Source organism: Manis pentadactyla, chromosome 16, assembly GCF_030020395.1.
Source record: "Manis pentadactyla isolate mManPen7 chromosome 16, mManPen7.hap1, whole genome shotgun sequence".
In the NCBI taxonomy this organism is placed as follows: domain Eukaryota; kingdom Metazoa; phylum Chordata; class Mammalia; order Pholidota; family Manidae; genus Manis; species Manis pentadactyla.
In genome coordinates, this window is record NC_080034.1 from 39,421,548 (window position 1) to 39,440,308 (window position 18,761).

General features: G+C 49.9%; 1 protein-coding gene and 1 long non-coding RNA gene across 5 annotated transcripts in view; one reads left to right on the forward strand and one right to left on the reverse strand.

Annotated features, from left to right (window-relative positions):
• Positions 1 to 6,327, forward strand: part of ILRUN (inflammation and lipid regulator with UBA-like and NBR1-like domains) — a 116,360-nt gene extending 110,033 nt beyond the window's left edge. For 2 of the 4 annotated variants that reach the window (XM_036887045.2, XM_036887047.2), the window contains exons 5-6: positions 1,303 to 1,377; positions 5,053 to 6,327. In XM_036887045.2, coding sequence (XP_036742940.1) covers positions 1,303 to 1,377; positions 5,053 to 5,088 — 111 coding nt within the window. In that variant the 3' untranslated portion in view covers positions 5,089 to 6,327. The remainder of the gene's footprint in view (positions 1 to 1,302; positions 1,378 to 5,052) is intronic. The other 2 variants (XM_036887046.2, XM_036887048.2) reach the window with 1 other exon arrangement.
• On the reverse strand, positions 5,462 to 13,896 carry LOC130681334 (uncharacterized). The gene is made up of 2 exons (XR_008994404.1): positions 8,128 to 13,896; positions 5,462 to 6,462 (listed from the first exon to the last, which is right to left on the reverse strand). It is a non-coding gene; the product is annotated as an uncharacterized LOC130681334 (long non-coding RNA).
• Between the last annotated feature and the right edge of the window lie 4,865 nt (positions 13,897 to 18,761).

An 18,761-nucleotide genomic window follows, 5' to 3' on the forward strand; every position in this document is an offset into this window, starting at 1 on the left:
CAGACTATTTCATTTCTGAAGAATTGAGAGCCTAACAGGTTGATCGGGAGCTTGGTTGGTCTCCAGCCCTTGCCAGCCAAGCCAACCTGGTGAGCAGGGTCTCACCATGCCATGTTTGCAGTACAGGATCGGGGCAAAACTGGTATTAAACCCTGTATTCTGTGTGTGCATTCAGTGTACCGAAGTGATACAAAAGGAGCGCAAGACGGGTGAAGCTCTGACCAGGACTAGCCCAGCTAACGCAGAGTAGGAAAGCCCTCGTGGCGGTATTTTACGCTGCCGTCAGTGTACACCAGGAGAGAGCGTGTTACTTCACAGCCTTGCAACAGACGCTTCTGTCTTTTATTAACCTGCGTGGACCTTCTATTTATTTAAGTCAAATCGTAAATAAGATCAAAACAAAGACAGGTGTATGAAAGTTTCCATGTTGTAGTGTTTTATCTGAACAACTAACTTTAATATAGAAAAAGTGTACCCAAAAAAGCTCTTGTGAGACATCCTCATTTCATTAGGAATTTGAGTCTTCTTTTTTTTCCTGAAAGGTTAAAAAACAAAGAGATGGCTTTTACCATTGCAGAGTATTTCGGAGTTCACTCGTTTTATTGATAATTGAGTCTTACTGTGTGCAAGGCACAAATAATTGGCAGAAACAGGCCCCACCTTCTTAAAAGAGCAGTTGCTCTCCTGATAGCACTGTACTCCTACTGCTGAAAGTTGATAGGTAATCTTTTAAAAAATATTCTAGCTGAAATAAAACTAGTTTCCTGTTTTTTACTACTTTAGCATACAGTTAATGTTTCCACTCAGTGACAACTTTGAGTATTCCTTTTTGGAAATGTTATTTGTGTAATATTAGGAAGAACTTTAAGATATTGCAGGTGCACACACATAAGATCAGTGACAACCAAAATCACTGGCTGGGAGTGACTCAGCTATAAGCTATTGTGAAAAACAAATCAGAGAGTTGTTATTTTTAGGTTGCTTTGAGAACAAGATCACAAGTACTGGATCTTAAATTGTCCATTAAGGAGATTATGATGAAGGAGACTGACTTATGCTTTATGTCTATAAATGTTCTCTTTTAAAAATATTTTAGAAAATCAGCCAAATTATGGCTCACAGCAGTTAACTGTGTCATGGGAGTGCCGTTCAGGACTTGGCCTAACTACTATAATCGTTCAGCTGGCCTGAGGTCTCTTCCCGAGACACCAGCAGAAGAGAGCAGTACCTCTGTCTCATTAGCTGGTGAGTAAGGGGGAAGTTGAACAGGCAATATACCTAAAGGCTGTCTCCCTTTGCCAGGGCACTTTCTTGTCCCCAAGTACATGTGGGGATGCTCTGAGAAATGGAGCCTTCGAAAACCCACTTCCTTGCAAGGTGAGTAGGCCCTAGGGAACTGACCTTTGGAGCTGTAGTCAGATACAGGAATTATTTTCTAGGTTTGATTATTCATACCCTCTGTGAGCATGGATAAATCCAGCCTTGCTGCTAGTCCATACATGGTGAGAAAGGAGGGTGGCCTTCTGTATCAAACTCAGTGAGTTTGATAATCCTACTGATGTCTCAAATTTTCCTTGAGTCAGAGTTTAATTCAGGGCTCTAGTACCATCTGATGCATATATCCCTTGATCTGTTTTATTTATAGGTAGTGTCACAAGTGTTAAGGAAGAGATGTCAGTGATACCAGCTTAATTCAAATATTTGGCATTTGCTTTTCCTACAGATAGAAGTTGAAGAGTTGCTAGGCCCCAGAAGAGAATGAACATCATCTATGTTACCAAACCCTACTTTTAGGCTGGGGTTGGAGACATTAGCTACCAGAACCTGTTACACCAGGTCTTGGAACTCCAGTGGAACCTGAAATATGGATGGGCCTCCCGTTTCGAATATACCTCCATCCCACTATTAAGAAAGGCATTTCCTGCTTGGCCCTCTGCCATTGGACACCCTGGACAAGCTGTTCTTAGAATCTCTGCCAGGCTTTGCTTCTGCTACTGGTTTTGCATTGCCTGTGTTCTGTGATCCACTTGTGACACCTATAATCCTGCATGTGGGGAGTCTAGATGATAAAGTGATTTTGAAATAGAATTGGCTCCTTCTCCCTTCCTTGAAGTGATGGTAATTAATTGGTGGGGAGGGGGAGAATAGAGCTCAAGTCACCTTTCTGTACCAGTTAAACATCAGCAACTCTAAAATGCCAGTCTCTGGGTGAAAGGGAATTAAGTAGCATTTTTCTTTCCAAAAGGCACAAAATCTCAGTCAGTAAACAGAGGATCAACAGTAATACCATAATCTAAGCTAGTTATGCCACACTGAATGGTCTAAGAGCTGGGGCACTCAAGTGGAAATCTGAAAATTCCATGCTTTATTCCTCTCTGCTAATTTCATTGGACCCATTTTATTTATCTGTAAAATGGGAGTGCATGACCAACAGTTCTTGGCAAAGTCAATGAACTTACTTCCCCAAGCATTCCAGATAAGTCACAAGACTAGTACTTGCATAAAGGCCCATGTTAAGTGTGTGGAACTTTGGTGTGGAAAGCAATTAAATTTAGGGTAGAGGGGGAAATATTTATAGAAAACAAATGCTGTTTGTTTTTCAGGTTTTCTTTTCTCTGTGTTTTTTTTCCTGCCCAGAGATCTTTGAACATTGTTGATTCTAAATCTTACTGGAATCTAAGCCTTTACTGCTTTCCTTGGGTTGTTCCAGGTGTGTGAATATTGTTGAGAAGTACTGAGAATGGCTTGTTTTAAGCTTCTTCACTTCCCACCTCTGGTGTGTGTGACCCTCTGACCAGGCCCCACAATCTGGAGTCTGGGAGCCAGTTGCTTTTGCTGCCCCATCCACACTTGGTTGAGGGGGCAGGTGTCATGGCTACCATGTGTGTTACAGCCTTAGCCTGCCTGCTGGAGGCATAGTTGGCTTGGGGTGTGACACATGGCATTTTGGCATTTTAAACACCACTGCTCCACTTAGCTTCATGCCTGTGATCAGGTTACCTCGCCTCTCTGAGCTTGGAGACCGTATTTGTCTCAGTGGATCTTTGTGAGAATTAAAGAGCACATGCTGAAGTGCTTGCAGCAGCACCTTGCACATTAACCTGGATTCACCTGATCCACCTCCAGGGTTCTTTGGTTCAGTGGGACCAGCAAGCAGCTAGAGACATAATACTGGTCTTTTGAGGCTTTATATTGAGAGGAAAAAGCAAAAAGGAGTTTCAGTGCTTTCCACTGCAAAACTATGGAAACTTTAATCTCAGATTCCCTAGTCTTGGCAGCTTTGATCTCTGGCCTAAGCCTGACCAAAGGGCATTTTTTCTTAGAATACTGTTTTTCAGCCTCCTGAGCCAGGCACTTTATATCAACCCCTAGAACCTTAAATCTGGCAAGACTGAAGGAGGAACCTGAGATCCTGTGAGGGGAGGGACCTTACCCAAGGTCACTTGGTGAACTGGCACAAAGCCAGGAGCACAACCCAGATCTCCTTCTCCCAGTCCCGCACGACTTACATCCTACTGAGGATTGTGATTCTCCAGCTCACCATCTCCAGAGCCCTGCCCCTCCTGGGCCTTGGGGGGCTTTGACCAAGATGGTTGGCATGACCCAGACCACTTGTATTGCCAGGTCTAAGCAACTGTTTAAAACTTGATTTTGGAAGGGCTAATATTCCTGTGGTGTAGAGGGGTCTGATACTCCAGGTAGTAGTATGAGAAATACCTGTCGTCTTCCAGTTATTCAATAAATACTAGGTACCTGCCAAGGGCCAGGTGCTATGCTAGGTGCTGGGAAGGTGGTAGCAAACAAGTGTCATCCCTGAAAAGGGATTCTAATCACTGGCAACTCTACCACCAAGCACTTTTATTTATTTATTTATTTAATGTGTCATGTTTTTTCAAGGTAGTCAAATTCTGACTGCCTGCATCCCATCAAGCTAATTAAAAATGTCATCTCTGTCATTCTGGTGAACCCCCTCACCACCCTGAATTGTGCCTAGATTCAGTATTCTTAATATAGTTGTCAAGCATTGGGAAACTCCCTCTGGTCATCTGTCATGGTTATGGCTGAGGCACCTGCTCTCTGTACCCCATACCCCTTTTGTCCAGAGGCCCTGCTGCTTCTGGGCATTTTGGGGTATATGATCCTAGTGACTAGGTTGGTCACCAGTTAGACCTTTGCCCTTCTGGGTCTTGGCGTCAATGAGCACACTCTAGGAGGAGGCTGGGAAGGGGGTGGGAGAGACACAGGTCATCCTCCAGTGAGTTCATGCAGCTGCTTTTGGTACATCTTGGTGTCTCATTCTTAACATAAGGGAAAAGTGAGACTACGAAGACTTTTCCACCCAGCCAGGCAGCATAGGAAATGCCTTTGCCAATTTGGAGGTAAGCGTACCATCACGTGGCAAAGGAGAGGCAATGTGGGAAGAACAGATCAGACTTGGGTTTGAATCTTAGCTCTGCCTTTTAGTACCAAGTGACTTTGAACAAGTCTCTTAGTTTCTGCAGTCTGGTGGGCATCAGTCATATGGGTGTAATAATGCTTAACTGGCTTTTGGAATGAGGAGTAAAGACAATGTACACAGTGTTCCTAGTAGTATGCCTGGTATTAGGTGCCTGTAGAAAGTTGCTGTCTCTGCTGCGGTGTTGATATAAATGTTGTTAGCCACAGTAGCCTACATCTGAAGTAAAGGTGCAGAAAGTGGTGTACAAGGATCTTTAGCAGAAAGATTGAGACATCGTTGTCAAGGAAGGAAGGAAGGCCTTGTAGCCTAGGTGGAGGAAAGTTGGCACCAATCTAGAGCTAGAAGTTGAAAGATGAAGAGTCTTTCCTCCAGCTTCCCTTTTGATGATGGTGTGACTGAGTGAGAACACTTAACACCTTGAAATGCTGATACTTGGCATTCTGGGCTTTGCATAGCAAGGACAACCCTCAGGCCTTGTCGTGCCTTGGGGCTTCCTTCTGGCTCACTGGGAACCACAGATTCTTTTACTGGGTTTGGTTGTTAAAGTGTACGTGCTGTGTCTGCCACCACTGACTGTCTTCACTCTCTTCCAGGGGCTCCATGGGCCTTACCCCTTCGGCCAGTCTTAAACGGGTGTCAGCAAGAAGAAAAATAAGACAGAAGGCTTGACTTTTTTGGGGGGCGGGCAAGGGGTTCCTCTGGATGGCAGACCGCGTCACATGGACCTCTGGCTCTGACCCCCAATCCTGGAAGAAGAGGAAGAAGCAGAACAGACTAGTTTTGAGTAAACTCAGTATGCATGTGTGAATGCTGAATCGCAGGAGTGGTGTTGAGCTACCAAGAAGAAATCCATGCAGCTGCCTTGGTTTTGTTTAGTAGGCATCAGTCTAACAAATCATTAGGTCACTCGGGAAGGGAAAAAAAGTTTAAATGGGGGAAAAAAGCCATCTTTTTCAACAAAAATTATTTTGCCTACAGACAGGTTGTAGTTTTGAGCACATGTTAATTTTTTCCCTCTTTCCCCACTTTTATTTTTTTGGATAAGGGATAACATACTCTATAGAATAGCTGCTTGCTCTGGAAGCGATTCAGGTTAAAAGCTGGTGTGGCATGTTTGGGGACTCTCTGGGTCAGTGCTACAGGAAGACATCTGCCATGCCACATGACTCGAGAAGTCTCTGACCCCATCTGTTTTTAATGGCATCAACCAATCAATTATCGCCCTTTTCCTCTTCTTTTCTCTTTAATCTTCTGTTGATTTACACCTTTGACATTTGTATTTGTCAACCCTGTGGCTTGTTACCATCAGAAACTCTCTGAAAACCAAACTTCCCTGTGTGGCCAGCCTTGAGGAAGCCTTGAGGACGGATCTCAGATGGTGTGGGAGTTTCTGAGGCAGAGAGGTGTCCTGCACACACTTGTAACAATTCAAATTGCTCTTCTTCCATGTTTCTCTTGGTGGAGAGAGATGCCATTATGCTTACTGCTCTTTTGGATTCTTTGTCCACAGGGTTTTTCCATTTGCTCTGGGAATAGTACCTCCATGCTACGTATATGGATGTGCCACAGGCACACACACATGGGTGTTGGTGCAGCTCATCAGTGAGTGTGAAGGTGTCCCATGCTTCTCTTTTGGCTCACAACTCCCTTCCCTGTGTTTCTGTCCGGTTGTCCCATTGTGATGTTTTCACAGCCAGTTAGTGGAGGCTGAGCTGTTAAGGTATGAAAATACAACCCCAAATGGGGAATTTGCCATGGGGAAAGGCCATAATTACTGACAACATGATCTTGGAGACCACATTTTAATGGAAACCAGAGGACCCCCACCCTGAGTAGGATACTTGGTTTTTGGGAGGTGGTGGGCAAGGGGTAGCCCAGCTGGAACGAAGGCTGACTGGCTGGCTGCCCACTTGGGTAGGTGGTCCCACTGGCATCCTGTGGATCTGAGCAGGTTGAGACGTGGGTATCTCCATGGGAAGCTTGAACCAGGCGAGAACAGCTATCTGCCAAAGATACAAGAATATGCAAAGTCCCTCTTCTCTTCCAACCCCCTCCTTCCCTCGAGTCTTGGTTGGTTTGATAGCCAGGGATGTGGATCTAGGGTGTGGATGCAGGGTCACCTGCCTGTCACGCCCCAGAGGTGTGAGACAAGCAGAGAGACCAGGTGATGAACGGCTGCAAGGGGTCATTATAGCCTGGGTATGGGTCTGCCTGCCTGTCTGTCTCTGTGTGTCTGAGTTCCACAAATGCGTGATATTTGTTCCTCCTCATCCTCTTCTGAGACAGTTGTTTTTTAAAGCTTGATTGTGGGAGAAAAGCTTGTATAAAATTCCTTCACCTCCCCACCTCCCCACTTCCCAACAAGTAAAAGGGGGAATAAACTTTGGTCCGCTGGAGAAGCCCCAGGGGGAGAGTGGAGCCATGCTGCTGAGAAGGGCGGTACAGCTGGCGCTGGGGTTGGACTAGGGCTCACACTGGAGCACCCACTCTCTATGCACATGAAAAATGCCCCATTCCGGAACAGAACAGAAGGGAGTCCCTGCCGGTGCCCAGGCCACCAGTGGCCCAAGCCAGGGGCTCACAGTGGCTTTTTGTCTGAGGGCCCTATCAGGCCCAGCCTGCGGCTACTATTGGTGCCAACCTCCTGGGATACCACCAGGAGCCCACACATAGTCCAGCCATTCTCCTGGCTTGCTCACCTTCACAGCAGTGCATCTCCAGCTACTCCTGGCAGGATTATGGGAAACTACATCCCCTGGTGTCCTGGCTTCCTCATCTCCCCGACACGGGTGTCCCTTTCCTGTTTCTCAGAGGGGCTACCTGCCATTATTCAGCAGGGGCTTCATAGGCCACCACCAGTAGGTCTGGCCCTGCCAGAGGCATCCTGCTCCTCCTCTTCCCTGTAGGTAACCTCACCTACAAGGTGACTTGTCTCACACCTCTGGCTTCCCTCCTAAGAATAAACCATTTCTGTACACATCTTTGGAGAGCTGAACTTCTTGCAGAGGCCCAGAGTAAGCACAAGCTGTGGTTTAGGGGTGGAGGAAGTCCATGGCTCCTCCAGGACCAGGAGGGCATCGGTACCATTCTGCCTCCTCTCGCTGTTTTGGGTTTGAGCAACGCCCAGAGCCCCTCTACTCCCCTGCCCAGTAAGGTGGTAGATGCTAACCTCTCATCCCCAGTAGTCTCCCTTGCTCTTGGTCTTGTCACCACATGGCAGGCTACCTCTGGACAGGACCACCAGTGTCTGGCAGCAATGAGGTGAAGCAGGCACTGTCCTTTGGGGGCCTGAGCCCAGCAGGGGAGGCAGAGGGGCTGAAGCTTGGGAAGAATCTGTGTGCATGGAGTAAGGTATGTGTGGACGTGTGCACGCGTGCATGCCTTTTTTTCTTTTTGTCATGGGGACAGTTGAATTTGGGGCATTTTTCTACAAAAGGCAGCCTTCTCTTCCCCAGTAAAGACTGTCTGTCACATTAAGCCCATCAGAGGCACTTTTAGCCTGGAGAGAACCGCACCAAGACAGCTGGTGTGGCCTGAGAGTGGTCAGGTGGGAAGTGGGCATGAGAATTAACACCTCCCCAAATTCAGTCTGAGCCCCAGCAGGAGAGGATGGCGGGGCTGTCAGGGCTCAGAGCTGCAAGCTGGGTCCCCAGCTCACCCTGCCTTACCTTTCCTTAGTCTCCTTGGGTGAGTGCTGGAACAGCAGTGGCTGCCCTTCCACCTGGACAGGGGTGTGTAGCAAGCACACTGAGTGGGTGTTTGTGGTGGGGCCTCATGGTGCCTGGGAGGAGATGAAGATGAGGAGGTTTTTCCTTACTGTATAAATGAATATTTGTATGATTAAATTAACACAAAAAACTATTTTTGTATGTGTCAGTGAGTTTTATTGTGCCCTCAAGCCCCCTGTGTACCTGGTTGGCCCAATATTGGCTCTGTGATGTATACTTTTTGCTCTTTGGGTCTACCTTTTGCAAATGGGAAAACTGAGACCCTGAGTGAGGTTCATTATATGTTTGGGAAATCAGTCCTGGGGTTATGATTAAATCTGCTGCCCTCCTACCTCCCAGTGACTAGAAACATAAGAAAACTCCTTCCAGTGGCCTTTAGGCCCCCAGAGTACCGTGAATCTGTTAAGCACTTCTCCAGCACGTAAGTACCACCAAGTTAGTGTTGATGAGCTAGCAAGCACTGTTGGGGCAGATTTCCTGTGTGTCAGATACATTGCACAGAAACCAGGGTAGTACAGGAAGACTGCAGACTGTCACAGGCACCTTTCCTACTGGGAAAGCAGACAAGGCTGAGTTGGAGAGTCTCCTCCTCAGTCTCAGCTGGGCCCCTGGCACCCTAGATTTAGAAGATGGAATGAATCTTCCTTGCATGCTTCCCTTGGCGGTTGGGCATTAGTTCATGAGTGCTCTAGGGTGCTCCTTCTTGCGTATACATTGGTTGGGTAAGCTTTTGTGGACTAGCCTGAAAGTCTGATAATCAGGTAGGGACCCCACTCCAGGCAATTGGCAAACAAACTTGCAGTCTATTACTTAGGTGAGACAGGCCTATGACCTTGGCCAGGAGATGGGGAGGCAAGTTAATGGTGGTCAGCATGAAAGAAACTTAATTGGCAGATACGATGGCAATTCGTGGGTTGCCTGGAACCATCCTTTTGACTGTAAGCACTCCAGAGAACTCAAATCTCGGCTTTGTAAGTCACATCATCACCCCTCTGTGTTGAAGAGAAGGTGAGATCAGAAAGGGAAGGGAGTTGATTGTCTTAGAGGTTCAGACCCCTTTGCCTTGGCTCCCAGGCACTTGCATTACTTTCACTCAGTTGCAGACCCCCAGGTTAGGCCTTCACCCTCGCTGGCAAAGGTGTGTGTGTTCTAAATGATGGCGCTGGATGTGAGCCCCAAGACCTAGGGTGCAGGAGTTGATGGGGAGGGTATTCCCTGGCCACCTCCCTGGGGGCAGCCCGGTGAGGGAATCAGTGGCCACAGATTGCATGAGAGGAATGGAGGCACCACGAGGGAACTGGTCCCTGCTCCAAGGGCCTGAATGCAAAACTCCTGAGTCTGAGCCCAGGGCAAGAGAGCATGGGCCCACAGACCCCTGGGGTGAACACCCTTGCCCCTGCCCTTAGTGCCAGGACAGCGCACCTGCATCCTGCTTCCTTCCAGGTGCCCATGGCTGTTTGTTCTCTGCAGGAGAGGGGCCTCCACCCTGTGACCTGGGTCTTCTGGCAGCTCAGACCCACTCCCAGGACTTTCCCAACACCCCCACTGCTGGACAGTTATTTGCTTGGCAGAATCTGTTTGTCTTTGGGGCTGTAACCTGTCAAGAAGTCACCAGGCCCTGGGAGAAGGGAGCAGGTTTGATGGTAGTTCCTGGCGTGAGCTATTCCCACGGGGGCTAGGTAACAGGGATGGGACTCTTAGCTGAGCTTTTGTCTAGTGGGTGGGAGAGGCAGTTGCAGTGGTCCAGGCCCAGCCCTCCTGGCAGAGCGAACAGGTCCTCAAGCCACCTCCCTGCCCCAGCTCAGGTTGTACCTGAGTGCCTCCCACCCTGTTCTTGAGAAGGCACCTCCCTCACATGCTTGCTGGGACCCAGCCACTTTCCCAGGCACCACCTGGTGTCCAGCCCTATCTGGCAGCCAAGAGAGCAATCACCGAGAGCGCTCAGGGCAGCCCTTTATTTCAAAAATGGGAATGGAACAGGGAGCAGGCAAGACTGCTTTGAGATGGGACAATATGTGTGAGTTAAGGGTTCAGGATGTCCAGAGAATGGATTCTGACAGGCTAGTGTTTCTGACTAATGGCTCACAGGTTCTGCTTCTGTAAAACGGGGACGTACTGGCTTAGAAACCAGGACTTGGATGGAACTCAGTGGATTTTATTTATATACGTATATATGTAATATATACCCTTTTTAACCCTTAGTTCTGAAATGCTGTGGTCTGGGGCTGTGCATTTCAAACTTGAATGTGTTAAAATGCAAATCCTGGTTTAGTAGATCATGGGGAAGAGGGCAATATTCTGCATTTCTACAAACTCCCAGGTAGTGGACACTGTTGGTCCTGGGACCGCACATAGTGTGAGGATTGTAGGGGATGGCCTGAAGGGCTGCAGGACCCCCAGCACCACCTGCTGGTCTGTGAAGCTGAGCCAGGGTTGTCGGCCACTCCCACTAGAGTCTCAGGTATCTGAAAACATCTAGAAGGGTAACATTCAAAATATGAGCCATAGTTGCCCAGCATTTTCCAGGGTTTGTCTGAGGCTGTGATTTCTGGATTAAACATTATTTCCAGTGTGCTGCTTTTCTGTCACAAACAACAATGAATTTCCCTCATTTAGTCCTCACAACCATCCAGACAAGGCCCAACGGTAGGCCAGCCTGATGCTCAGTTTTTGAACAGGAAACTCCTAAGTGTCACAACTCATGTGAACATGGAAGTCAGTGCTAGGGAGTGTGGAGTAAGCATCCTTCACTCCCAGGACTATCTGGGGGGCCTCTGAGGAAGCAACATCTCAGCTGAAACCTGAAGGATGGGGAGATGGGAAGGTAATAGAGGGAACAGTCTGAGGAAAGATGGGAGAGGGAGGTGTACTTGAAACACTGAAAGGAAATCAGTGCCACTATGGGGAATATTCCAGATGGCCCTGTTTCTATCTGTGTGGAGGGGGAAGAGGTGTGAGAATATAGGCTTCCCAGTCAACTGCCCAAGCCCAGTTGCAGCCTGGGAGAGCTCTGCTGCCCTTGCCCCTTTGCAGTTCATTTCCTCATCCACTTGTTGAACGTTACTTCTGTGCCAGGCACTATTCCAGGTGCTGGAGATGTTCTAGTTGGGATGGACAATTAACAAAGATGTAATATGTCATGAGGTGACAGGTGCTCTGGAGAGAAATAAAGACGGGCAGAGAGTGCTGGTGAGGGAGACAGGAATGTTATTTTAATACGACAACCAGAGAAACCTTCACTAATATGCACAAATAGTGGAGCATGAACATTCCAGGCAGTGAGAACAGCAAATACAAAGGCCCTGAGGTGGAAGCATGGCTGTTCCCGCACAAGCGAGAAGAGTAGTAGGACCTAAGGGCCAGGGGAGGGTGAGGCCTCGAGGTTACTGAAATGAGTTCGGCTTTCACTCTGGGTGAGACAGGAGCCATTGAAGGGCTGTAAACACAGGGACACATCTGACATCCTTTACAAGGTCCCTCTGCCATGTTGAGAATAAACTATAGGGGAACAAAGTAGAAGCAGGGAGAGCCAGTGTAAAGCCAGGGGAGGCCCCCACCTAGGGGCCAATTGGCAAGGATATGGAAGAGTGAAGCCAGGGCCCCAGGAGACCCTGTGGGGGCCATGCTTGCCTGCACCCAGCCTCCAGCCGAGGTCAGCAACCAAGACACCCAAGATCGTTAAAAGGCTGGATTGTCACTGCTCAGGGCCTCTGAGCAGCCGAGACCCCCACAGAATTAGAGGGTAGTGGGATAGCAAGGGCCATGGAGGGACTGCGCTGGGCTGGGAGAAATGCCTTCTCGCAGTATGGCTGCCCTGAGCCACGGGATGGGGAATGGGGGAAAGCAGGGGTGGTGCCTTGGGGGTGCTGGGGAATGTGGCTACCTTGGAGCTAGGCAGGGTGGGCCCAAGACAGCAGAGGGCTCCACGTGGTCCAGGCCTCATCTGGAAAGGATGGACACTGCCCTGGCCTGACTCCCCGTTCAAGTAGGTTTTCCAAATTCCCACTTTTTCAGGGCAGGTGTTGCCTCTGCTCTCCACTCCAGGTAGGTGAGCTTGGCTTTGAATCTGGGCTCTGCTGCTTGTCTACTGTGTGACTGGTCAGTTTATTTAAGTATTCAGAACTTCAGTGTCCTTATCTGCAAATGAGGACAGTCCTTTCTCCAGAGGCATCATGAGAATTAAAACCCATCATGAAAGTTTAGCATCATAAACCTGGCACATGGTGAGTGTCTGGTGTACGGTGACCATTGTTATATTTTGTGACCTGCCAGATATGGGAGGTCTGGGCTCCTGAGAAGGGACTGGGACACTGGGCATTTGGGAGGCAGTGTCCCAAAGATCTGTAACCTGCTTGGGAGTCTCTCCCTGGACCAGAGCCCATATCCTCATCAAATCCTTGCCTTGTGGGTATTTCTTGGTCTGGAGTGGGAGTTGGAATGCAGGAAAGGACCATCTGGAAGAGTCTAGGAGATCCTAATTTCCTCTAAGAAGAGGCTGTGAGGGAAGAAGGTTGTACTCTGCAGCTGCATGCCATAGACTCTCAGTACACATTTGCAGTGAAGAAATGAACAAATTTCTGATTTCTGGAGGCAGACACTGCCCAGGCCAGCTCAGCCCCCAGTGTGCGGGTACTCCTGGGGGAGTCAGGGATCACAGGTGTGCCTGAGGCTGAGAATTGACAGCCAGAAACCTATGCCCTGGAACTGGTTTGGCCCTGTAGTTTACCACTTCCGAGGGTGGAGCACTGGGGTTGACACATTTGGTTCCAGGTGTCCGCAAAGACCCACATCAGTACCAGGGACAGGGAGGGAGGCTAGGCCATAGGTGGGCACCAAGATGGCATCTGCTCCCCATCATGCATTTCCTGGTGTCAAACAACACCCAAATCCTCTGAGCATATCCCGCTCTGGCTTTCGTGCTGTTTCCTTCACTTACCTCTCTGCTCCCACCCACCCTGGCTTCCTGGTAGCTGAGCGCATGTATAACCAGGAGGCATGGAGGTGAGGTCTTGGTCTTGGTGTTGGGATGCCTACATCAGGAGTTTTGAGGTAGTTGCTACTGAGACAGGAGGGCAGTTAAGCCCCTGCCTGACTCCCTGATGTGAGTCATCCAGGGCTGATGAAGACACATGTCTCTGATGAGGAGACAGGACCCAGGAGACAGAGAAAGCAAGCACTGGTGGGAATTGGGGGGCTGAGGTCCTAAGTGGGACCCGCAGTAAATATGCCGTGCAGGAGGGTCTGGGAGAGCCTGGCCTTTTTCTAGTGCCATAGGTTGGAAACTGAGCATTCAGAGCACCCCCAAACATGAGACCAGGAATGGCCTTAGAGCCTAGCCAGAGAGGGCACTGCCTTCCCCAAAGTCTCACAGCCACTGTGGGCCCCTCCCAGCCCAGGCTCTCTAGGACACCCGAGCAGCAGGGAGAGGTCCCCCAGCAAAGAGAATCGGTGGTTGGGAACCAGGAACTGACTATCTGGCTCGGATCCCCAAGAATGGCAGCCTCAGGGGCAGGGTTTGTCCCATCATGGATCATAAGGGTGGTGGTTGGGCCCAAGGGGCGGCAGCCTTGGCTCTCAGTATTCATTTACATGGAGCAGAGAGAGAGGAATTTGCATCTTTGAGAAGTTAACAGCTGTGGGAAGGGACGGAGCCCTGGGAGTCATGGCCAGGCCTTCAGTGTCTCTGTCTTGCCTCTTCCTGGAAAGGGCGGGTGCGGGGGGGCAGTGGGCCCTGTGCCTGCCAACCCCCCCCACCCAGTGTGAGGAGCACAGCTGAGTCCCAGTGCCATTTCCTCAGCATACACGTGCAGTTCTGTGCACCATTCACATGCAAGAACATTGCCACACAATACACACGCATCCATATACTGACACAGGTGCCCACTCATGACCCTAATTCACAAACAGACACGTCACCACTACCTTAAGGTCACGTAATCTCACACCAGCGTGTGCCCACAAGGAAGTTCTGACCCGTATGCACATGTTCATACTTAGTAATAGTTTATGTTTTTTACTCGCGTCTACAAATGAGGCATATTTGAAATTCTGTTCCAGCCTCACAACAACCTTCTGAAGTAAGTGCTATTTCTTTCTTTGTTATGGATGTATACTTCTTACACAGTAAAGAACACAAACTTATGCGTTCAGCATAAGGAATACAAACTCTTCCTATGCATAACCATCACCCAGGTCAAGATCTAGGCCAGGCCCTGAGCTCAGCTAGGCTCCCCATGTGCCTTCCCAATCAACAGCTCACGCAAGAGGAGTCAATATTCTGTTAAGTGCCATTAATCTTCCCATTTAATGGGGTGACAAAAATGAGGCTCAGTCCCACAGTCACATACTAAGGAGTGGCCAGACTAGAAGCTCTGACTTCAGACTCATGCACTACATAAATATCCGTAATGTACACAGGCACCCTCTCACATTAACAGAAAGCCATAATCACCAAAAGGATGGAAGGGCTTATTTTGTTTTTTCCATGAGAAAAGCAGCAGAAACAATTTAAGCTTTATCTTCAACTTGCCCTTAAAATGGCACATCTTGGCTCTATGGCTTCAGGCGGGGGCTACAGCTCCCACCCTGGGGCGTAAGCAGTTCCAGCAGGGGCCGGAGATGCATTCAAGGACATTTCTGCACCACAAGAACCCATTCAAACACTTTCATCATCCTCTCCACCTGCACAGGTGCTGTGGGCCAAGCTTGACATTCATTCATGTATTCATTCTGTTAATAAGTATGTAAAGCTGCACCAAGCACATAGCTGCAGTGTGCCCGGCCCTGTCCTAGGTCTTGAGCAAGCAGGCATGAAACAGACCACAAATGTCTGTGCATCGGGGAACTCGTACGGTGAGATACATGGTGTATCACGTGATGCAAAGGGATATGGAGAAATAGGAGAGCATCGGGAAGTGAAGAGGAAGTGCAGCTCCAAATAGGAGGTCAGGGAGGTGCCCGCTGAGAAGGTGATGTTTGAGGAAAGAAGTGAAGCAGCCGAGGGAGTGATCATCGTGGGTATCTGGCAGAAGAGCACTCCAGGCAAGGAGAACAGCCAAAACAAAGCCAAAAGATGGGTGCCTGTTGTATTTTGATGTCCCTTCTGAATTTTGCCAAATGCAGATTCTGGCATCTGCCCCACCCTAAATGCTGTGTGACTTTGGCGAAGCCACTCCCCCTCTCTGGGCTCTGTCTTAACCCACATGATGTGAGGCTTAGATAGTGGGATGCCCTGTCCACTCGAGCACTCTCCGTGTCCTCAAGAGCCTGCCTTAACCAGCAGAGGAGCGTCTGTGGTCACCCCCAGGCCTGTCAGAGTGAGTTCCACAGCGATGCCTCTGGCCCAGCCGCCCTCACTCCTGGGGTGGCCACAGCCTCAGTCCAGGGCCCTAACTGCTCTAGATGCAGTGGCCAGGGGTGGCAGGAGGGGAGCCCCTGGCATAGTTCCTGGATACTAGAGCATTTTCAAATATAGCGATGTGTATTTGGAAGAATGGGTGGTATTACTGGAAATTTGTATGTGGCTTGGATTTCATACGTTCACCTGCACATTTATTGTTGAGGGAACAATGGGCGAGAGCTGAGTCCAGGCCTCCTCAGACCCACCTTCCCTGGGCACTCCCAGGCCTGGCTCGTCTCCCAAGGACCTCTCTCCTGAACACCCCTGACCTCTTCCCAGGGTTGGGACCCTATTCCCTTCGTCTTCATTCCCTTTGCTTGTTAATGTCCTCCTTATGGGAAATGGCTACCCAAAGCCATATAGACAAAGAAGGTAATGTCGAAAAATGGAAATACTGACAAACCCTCTTGAGTCATGTAGGAATTTCATTCAGCTACAAGTAACATAGCCCTAAAAGACAGTGGCTTTAAGAAGATAGGGATTTATTTTTCTCTCATTAAACGTAAAATCTAAGGGTAATTACAGGGCTGGCTTCCAGCCACAAGGCTGCCTCATATAGCCACAGTGTAGCCACCAGAGCTCCAGCCATTACATCCCAGTTCCAGGCAGAAAGGAATGACTGAAACACTCCCCTTTTTAAGGAACTGTCCTGGAATCTCTACCCAACAACTTCATGTGTATCTCACTGGCCAGAACTTTGTTAACTATTCCTTCTATCGCAAAGGAATGCTGGCATTTCCTCCAAGAAAACTGGGATTCCATTAGTAAGAAAGAAGGAGAGAATGGATATTGGGGCGGCAACCAGCACTAGGTTTCTTCCCTGTAGATGTGCTCTTCCATCTCTGTGCCTTAAAAAAGTCATGCTGTTCCCTCCACCAGCGAGGCCCTCTGCCCTAATCCCCACCCATCTAGTCTCTGGTAAGGAGTCCACAGCACACTTTTCTAAACCTGTTGGGGTTGCCAGCAACAGAAACCTCCTAGAGTTGCTCAAGTGAAAGAGGGATAGTGGAGTTAAATGTAAGAACATAGGACAGCAGTCATTGGTGTCCATCAGAGGGGAGGGGCAGGGCCTCCTCCCTCCCCTGCTCAGCAGGCACCAGAGATGGAGACACAGCAGTGGAAAAGCCAGGTCCAGTCCCTGCCTCCAAGGAGCTGACATTCTGATAGGGAGAGACAGCTGTCACACAGAACAATACCACACAGATCATTTCAGGCTCCTCTCTGTGCCAAAAAGATAAATCAGGGAAAGGTAGTAGATAGAGATTAACCAGATGATTAGAGAACACCAGGACAAAGTTGGACACAATAAATGTGGCACTCAGGAAAGTGGCCCAGAATCCAAAGACTGTGGACCCTTGAGGGACAGGTGGTGGAACCCAGCTCCAGATGCAAGGCCCCAGGGTAGGTGTCAGGTGCGGGGGCCCCCAGCTAGGGCTGACCCAAGACTAGAGAATGGACAAAAAAATCACAGGGGGATGTATAGGGAGACTTGTGTCAGTACTGAGACTGTTCAGCAGAGCTTCTGGGTCCAGACACCTAGCAAAGGCTGGAGGTCCAAGACCATGGTCCCGGCGGGTCCCCTGAGTGGTCCTCCCTTGAGGGTTGGGTCCCAGGTGTACAGGTGAATCGTGGATGCAGGCCTGATGAAGGAGACAGGCCTCCCCTCCCCCAGGCCCTCACCCCCAGGGAGACCCTACTGGCAGCTCACAGGGCTTGGAGGAGAGTCGGCCCTACCCCAAAACCAGCCATGTGAGAAATAACTTTCACCACCGGGAGCAGAGATGCCAAGTCCTGAGCACCCTTCTCCATGGAGAAAGTGGCCTCAAGGTGCTGAGGAAAGGGGAAAATGGGCTGGCTCCCCACATTGTCCCTCTCTGCAAGTCCTGCAGCCCCAGTCCTTGTCTCTCACCATAATGCCTGAGGCCCGCAGGAAGATCAAATCAACTCCCTCCCCCTGAGTTACTGAAGATGAGCTGCCACCGAGGTGTCTATGCCATCAGCTGTCACCCAGTAACAACACTTCACATGTTTGGGTGATGCATTTTCTCATTGGGGGCTCCCTGGAGCCTCCATGGACCCTCTGTAGAGAGCACTGTCTGCCCCCCAACCTGACACGAGAAGACCAAGGCTCAGAAAGGAGGTAAATGTGCTCAAGCTCCCGCAAGGGAAGGGGCGGTGGCTGGGGTGACTGGCAGGGCTGGACCCTGCAGTCAACAGTCTTGGGCGCCAGGCTAGGACTTCATCCTGTAGTGGCTGTGAGCTTTGTGGGGTCGTCAGCTCTAAATCACATATAGAAATGCACACCCACGTCCATCCACGGGACCCCTGCCCTCTTCTGACAGTGTTCACAAATACTATCTCAGCTATTTCTCCTATCAACTGACCCAGAGGGTGTATATCATCCCCATTTTACAGGACAGGAAACTGAGGTGAGTGGCCCTAAGGAAGTGGAGATGCTTGCCCAAGGTTTTGGGGCATCTGGACCAGGTCCTCTGGTTCCAGGCCTGCCTTTGGTGTCCAGCACCCGTGTAGCAGTGGTAAGAAGCAGGCAGGCGGTAGACATAAGCTCCAATGTCACTCCTACCTGGCTAGTGACCTTGGGCAGTTCACTGATCCACTGGGCCTCAGTGTCCCCACCTGTGAAATGGGGCTAGTTCCAAATTCACAGAATCTTTGTCAGACTGCACTGGGCTCATGTCCACCTGAGGCCCCACCCTCCTCTTGAGGCCAGGCAACAGCTGGGGGGCAGCTCCTCACTGTGCCCCAGTGCCCCCTTCCCCTCCCTGGGCCAGCTAGGCCCGCCCATGGCACATCTTCCAGATGGCATCATAAAGCCATCCCCGAAACCTGGACGGCTCGGGAACAAACAGCCCTTCCCCTGCCCGTCCCAGGAGGCCACACCCCACTGGAGCCCTCATCAGCACTTTCCCCTTGCAAGGTGCCTCGTGCCTGGGGCCAGGTGTGAGGGGCCACAGGTCAGGGCCAGAGCTGGGGTCTGTTCCTTCAGGGAAGCAGGAGGGGGAGCCAGCCAGGGAAGGGAGCTGTGAGAACTAGGCTCAGGACACCCCCTCAGCTGCCCCTCCCTCAGCCCCTTCTCCCTTCTCTGCTCTCTGCCCTTCCGCTACTTGAGAGAGGCAAACTGGCACTGCCAATCTGCTGTTTGACCTCGGGCAAG